This window comes from Acipenser ruthenus, chromosome 29 (assembly GCF_902713425.1).
Source record: "Acipenser ruthenus chromosome 29, fAciRut3.2 maternal haplotype, whole genome shotgun sequence".
In the NCBI taxonomy this organism is placed as follows: Eukaryota; Metazoa; Chordata; class Actinopteri; order Acipenseriformes; family Acipenseridae; genus Acipenser; species Acipenser ruthenus.
Window position 1 is genome coordinate 18884789 of NC_081217.1, and position 6423 is coordinate 18891211.

Below are 6423 nucleotides of genomic sequence, written 5' to 3' on the forward strand. Positions count from 1 at the left end.
TTTGGGACGTTATCTAAAAACCAAAGCGGCCCAGAATTTGGGACGTTATCTAAAAACCAAAGCGGCCCAAAATTGGGGATGTTATCTGCAAACCAAATCAGCCCAGAATTTGGGACATTATCTGAAAAGTAAAGCGGCCCAGAATTTGCGACGTAAATGAAAACAGGGGCAGTCTATATGTAAAACTGTGATTACATTAGAGATAAACTAATGTATCCTGTAACAAAACTGCAATAGCGTATATGTTTTATATTAAAATATATCGCATAAACGATTATAGATATATGCTACTTGAAAGAAAAAAGTACACCACCACAGAAAGCCAATTCTTACATTCGTGCAAAACATGATAATTTATATAAAGTAATTCCTCATAGTTTGTAATATCAGTACAGTGTAATACCACATTATATTTTAATGGTAAGGTTGTGGAAAGCAGAACACTCTCTCTATCTGATCACAATGTTAAAAATGCCAGCACGCTTTTCCACTCGTGTGACGACGTATTCATGTGACAGACATGGACCAATCAAAACGCGAGACTGTTATGCGGTTCCATCCCAAAAACCGGGCCTGTGTCATACCTCCTGTTTTTTGTGTAGAGCCGGTTGTTTCTGTTGACTCGGATGATTCCACAGTGAGTTTAGCCACAGGTGATACAGGTGCAGTGGTGGTTTCAGGTAATGCAGGTGCAGTGGTAGTTTCAGGTAATGCAGGTGCAGTGGTGGTTTTGGGTAATGCAGGTGCATCAAGTACTATTGACCTTAACTATGTGTGCCAGAGAGGTTGTCACAGATTAACATCTCAGGGTTGAACACCAGAGGTGTGGGGCAGGTCTTGTAGAAAGGACGTCTCTTGATGCACACGTAGAAACCTGCTCTGTTGCCGGGGTCTCTGTAGATACCGTTGGGTTTCAAGATGCAAAAGCCAGGGCTGGGGGCAGCGGGAGGAACCACACAGTTCAGGACCTTTTGATCGAAGACCATGCCCTCATGGCAGGTGAAGTAGAAGGTGAGTTCGTTTTCACATCTGTAGAAACCCGTCTGATCTTCAGGATCCGCGTAGAGCAAGCTGGGTTTGTTGACGCAGAAGTTTGAGTTGTATAATTCTGGGGTAGTGGTGGTTTTGGGTAATGCGGGTGCATTGAAGGTTTCAAGTAATGCAGGTGTAGAGCTGGGGGTAGCGGGAGGAACGACTCTGTTAAAATCACACATTAACGACTCTCTATTAAAAAGAAGAGGAAAGGGGCATGTGTAATAGTAAGTAGTGTGGTCGATACACTGGTAGAAGGCATCTGGATTGCTGCTTTCTGGATAAAGACCATTGTCCAACTGGGCACAGCAATCCGGTTCAGGGACAGCGAAAGGAAAATCGCAGTTGGTGATCATTGGGTTGTAGAAGAGGATTGAGGGACAGAGGAAGTGAGTAGTGTTGTGTTCTTGGCAGTGGTAGAAAGCACCAACATTCTGTGAGTCGCTATAGAAACCGTTGGACTTCTCTTCACAGAAGTTTGATTCTTCTGTCAGTTTTGGAGGGTAGATAGGCAGGAATGGAATCTCGATTGGGAAGTCACAAAGCCAGGTTGTGCTGTTGAATAGAAGAGGGGAGCTGCAACTCCGGTAGTACGCAACCCCCCTGAAGCACTGGTAGAAGGTGGAGGGGTTGCTGGGCTCCGGGTAAAGGCCGTCCACCAAGTTGACGCAGAAATTGGGAATGGGGGCATTGGATGGGAAGTCGCAGTTGGAGAGGAGGGGGTTGAACACTAGCCCAGTGCTGCACTGGTAGTGGTAGGTGACCCCATTGTCACAACGGTAGTAGCTGTCACTGCTCTCTGGATCCACCATTGTCGCGTTGGGCTTGCCGGCACAGAAATTCAGGTCGAATGCTCTGGCTGTTGGATACAGATAATCAATCATGAATGGTTATAGAACTTAGATGGAGAAGTGTATATCAATGGACTGAAGGCTATTTAAATTCATTTCTGAACTGTTGTCAAGAGCATCTAAATAATATCAGTTTATCTAATTCATCCAAACAGACCCAAAGAATACAGGCATGTGTATGGCATTCCATATCATTTAATATAACAGTAAAGCTTTCTGATAACCCAGAAATAATTGACAGTAATCAAGATTGTTGGAAAATGTTACTAAGTAACTTTATTACACTACATCTAGCCCTAGCCTGACCCCTACTGCTTATTTACAGCTATTACCAGTAAAGGAAACACAGACATGTACAAGTTAACAACACTGTGTAACACATTTTTTTTTTTTTTTTTTTGGTTCCTGGGTAGTAAGCTTTATTTCCTAATTGCTTATGCCTCAAAAGTATAGAAAATGGCTATTATTCCCCACAGACTTTGCTTTTGTGACCAGGACAGTGATATTTTGAAATGTACCTATTTTCCTGAACATTCCAGATAGATTCAGTGCTGAGTAAACTTGGAGTAACTCCTAGAACTTTCTAGAACTTTCCAGTAATATAAATAGTAGTATAAATACAGGGGCCTTAAGCCCACCAGTTCAGTTTAGTTCCAGCTGCCTAAGTGGATACATATCTGCATTTCTCTGAGATGGCATCAAGGTCATAGGAGACTTCAAAATGATGGCATTCCTGATGGGTCTCCAAGGCGGTTTTACCAAATTTCCCTGCTATTTTTGCCTTTGGGACATATGTGAACGAAAAGACACAAATTCACCCGTTTTCTCATTGGAAATAGGTAAATTTCAAAATATCACTGTCCTGGTCACAAAAGCAAAGTTTGTGGGGAATAATAGCCATTTTCTATACTTTTGAGGCATAAGCAATTAGGAAATAACACTTACTACCCAGGAACAAAAATTGTGTTACATAGTGCAATCGCCACGATTTTCAAAGCTTTTTATGCCTGTGTCTTGAATAAAATGTACCTGCTGTGTTTATTTCTAGTGTTTTTATAAAATTGAGCAATAAAAGGCTTTGAAGATCCTCAGGAGAACATATGTTTCACATGACATGACCCTAACATGCAGCTACAGGAACATGTATGAAACAGCCACGTTCAAAAGAGACAACATATATGACACATGCAGCATAAGGGTTCATGAATCCTAAATCCTGGCTCTTTCAGTCCATTCCAATCCCAGAACTTGTCCCAACCTGGTTCTTAATTACTTAATTTAATACAGCACCTAGGTTAAATTAAACAATGGTTGTAATAAAGACAGCATACAGTATATCAGATTATATTAGTTAGAAATTTGATGCAAGCTAAATATATTAGATATATATTTGACAGATATAGCAATATACAGCACTACATATTCCCTCAGCTACAGTTACAAATTCCCTATTTTTTTATTTGTTTTAATGAAAGCAAATACAAAAGAATAAGCACTGGTGTAAATGCTTTGCGAGCGTGGCCTGTACAGGCATTCATGCTGTCGACAATCATTAGTTCATTTGTTTCATAATTGTAATATAATTACCTGAATGGAGAATCAGCAGCAGAGACAGTGCTCCTAGAAAGACAGAATGAAATCGACACATTTAGTCACTGGAGAGCAGTTTCTCTGATTAACACTCCCTATCACACCCTACAGTAAACGCACAATAAAGAGGAAGCATTGTGAAAGCACAGCAAAGCAAGCTCAAAACCACAATAACTATATATCCCCTTCAGTCAGTGTGTGCACGATTCTACCATGTTAAGCTTCCTGTCTATATATCTATTTTATAATGCATGTGTGTGCTTTTAAGTCATGGCAGGGTAACTTCTCACACTCCATAGAGTTCACAACAACTGTTTAAACATTTCTAAAAATGGAATTAAATATTTGAGACCGACAGCTCTGAATGGCTCTGTTAATTGCATGGACCAATATTTTGACTAAGCACCCCTTTCTCAGTTAAAAAAAGAGTGAAGCTTAAATAATGCAGCGTAAAAACTATTAAAAAAAAATAATACAGCACAGAGGATGAGAAAAAGTAGCAGTGAGTAGAAGAAAACCAAAAAAAAGAAGTTGATTTTAAAAAACAATTGTCTCATTATTATTAGTTTCTAACAAATAAAAAGAGTTTTAAGCAAAAAAGAAAACTAAAAACTAAAAACACAGAAATCATTAACAAATATAACCCAATATCACCCAACAGAAATGCCCTCCTACCTCTATAAGTGATCGCTGTTTCCATGTTGAAGCTGTGATGTGTGTTATGTGATGGGTACCCTGCTTTATACCCTGTTCAGGGAGGGTTTGGGCAAGTAAAGAAACACCTACGATAAATTAAAGACTATTCAGATGCTAATGTCATTGTTTAAGACAATAGCAGGCAATTCAGGTTAGCATGTAATTCAGGTTAGCATGTAATTCCATTGCGTTGTCATCGTTTCAATATCCAACCCCCTAGACCAGATGGTGAAAGAAAACAGACTGGACAAGACTGGTCAAGACAGGAAAAACCACAAGACCAAGGAGAACAAGATTCCTCTTGCTGATTTCTCCTGATCTGATATTAAAATGGTCTTTGTGTAGTGTCTAGAACTGCACAGAATCTAAAATAAGAGTATCATTCCAACAAGAGAATGATAACCTAGATTTTCTATACAGCTGCACCTGTATACAAATACACACAATTAGCTGCATTTTTTAAACTTCTGAGCACATTTTAAAAGGTCCAAGTTAGTCTCAACTGTGTCTCGTTTAAACTTTTTGCATCACCTTTTTTATGAGAAAATGCCTTTTTTTGGTTGATATCACATCTTGTTATTGCAGATCCCTTTGCCTTTTTGTGGGGATGGTTGGTATTGTTACCTTTTACAAATGAGAAAGAATTCAGCACTGGTAACGACTGTAAGATCTTCATTATTGAGGCGTTGTTTACAGACATGGCTTCATTGTTACAGAGCATGGCTGCAAGTGGGATGTATCCCTTAAAATACAAATGTGTTTTAGCAAAACTGGCTTGCTATTCTTTTTGAACTAATTGCCATATGGGAAACCCCAACCCATAGGTTTCCATGGGAAAGCAAGAAACTGGGTCAGTTATCTGTGTTGATACTCCCTGTGCAATAATTAAATGCAACAGGGTCCATGTCGATACTACATATTCTGAACTGCTTATAAAATGGTTATTCCTAGTTGTAAGTAAGATATGATTACCAGAAACTCTATGAAGTCCAATATTATTATTATTATTATTATTATTATTATTATTATTATTATTATTATTATTATTATGTAATAAAATAAATTACAAAATGATATCGCAAAAGTCTACTGGAAGCCATAATAGTAGTACAGTATTTTATGTTGGATTTTGAAATGTCACTTTTTTCGTTAAGTATATGAAACTATACAAAGCGGTATGTAAATCAATATGTTAACGTAGCATTATTCAGCAGGTTTCATTTGACTTTATCAAGCAAAATGAGTTCATTCTATTTAGTGTATAACTGTGGATTCTGTTTATTGCATGATTTCCCCCTCTCTGCACTCTCATTGACAGATGCTGACAGGCTGGTATGTTTGCATTCCACAAAGGTAGTTGTAGCTGTAGGGACACAAGCTTCCTCTGCCTTGAAACCTGTTTTCCACTCTGCTACTCCAAGAGTCAATCCTGGATCAAGAACAATGCAATACAATACAATACAATACAATACAATACAATATAATACAGAAATACGCACAATCCTGTTCCTGCTCCAACTTACAGAATATGAGTTTATAAAATGACATATTCAATATACTTTTTCTAAGTATTTTGTCTTCATTTTTTTCACCAGTATAAACTGCTTTTCCTAACTTTTGCAATACCCTACTGACAATTCCAGCAATTTCTGTTCAGCTGGTGAGCTGCAAGAGTTTGAATAAATATTTACTGTGTTTCAAAGTTTATACCAGGCTGGCACTAATGATAGTTTAACATGGTCATCTGTACAGTAAATTTGCAGTTTTCCCATGCTTTTCCATGGTATGCTATTGGTTTACCATGTTTATTAATATGCTTCAACATATCTCTCTGGGCTTTACAATGCTTACCTATGCTTTACCATGCTTTCACTATTCTTTATTACACTCTGCTGTGATTTTGCTATTGGAAACTTTTATAAGGGGCTATATAAAACCCCAGCCCAGGTTTACAGCAATTACAGAATTTTAAATGAAGGGGCTGTTCTTCCCCTAGAGCTCGCAGATCCAGTTCTTCAGCCTTGTCATTGATGACATTCTTTTAAAAGTCAAATGAAGTTGAGGCTGGGTAATAAACAATGTAATAAACTATATATATATATATATATATATATATATATATATATATATATACAGTATGTCCAGCAAATGACAAATAGAGATGTGAAATGAATTCCCAGATTCCTCAAACCTTCTGTCCTTCCGTTATCAGGTTTTTTATTAAACATCTTGCAATGGAGCAAGCTGTGTGATG

At 38.0% G+C, this 6423-nt stretch overlaps 1 protein-coding gene across 1 annotated transcript; it reads right to left on the reverse strand.

Annotated features, from left to right (window-relative positions):
• Positions 1–730: 730 nt before the first annotated feature.
• On the reverse strand, positions 731–4286 carry LOC131702126 (chondroitin proteoglycan-2-like). Its single transcript, XM_059004155.1, has 3 exons — positions 4149–4286; positions 3471–3503; positions 731–1891 (listed from the first exon to the last, which is right to left on the reverse strand). The coding sequence occupies exons 1-3, from the start codon at positions 4171–4173 to the stop codon at positions 765–767; spliced, it is 1185 nt and encodes a 394-aa protein (XP_058860138.1). The 5' UTR covers positions 4174–4286; the 3' UTR covers positions 731–764.
• Positions 4287–6423: the final 2137 nt, after the last annotated feature.

Bases quoted from the DNA above. Each gene is read 5' to 3' on its own strand.
- LOC131702126 (XM_059004155.1), bottom strand. From the start codon at position 4,173: ATGGAAACAGCGATCACTTATAGAG. The intron at 3,504-4,148 runs GTAGGAGGGCAT...CTGTCTTTCTAG, and splicing joins AACAGCGATCACTTATAGAG to GAGCACTGTCTCTGCTGCTG. The intron at 1,892-3,470 runs GTAATTATATTA...TGTATCCAACAG, and splicing joins GCTGCTGATTCTCCATTCAG to CCAGAGCATTCGACCTGAAT.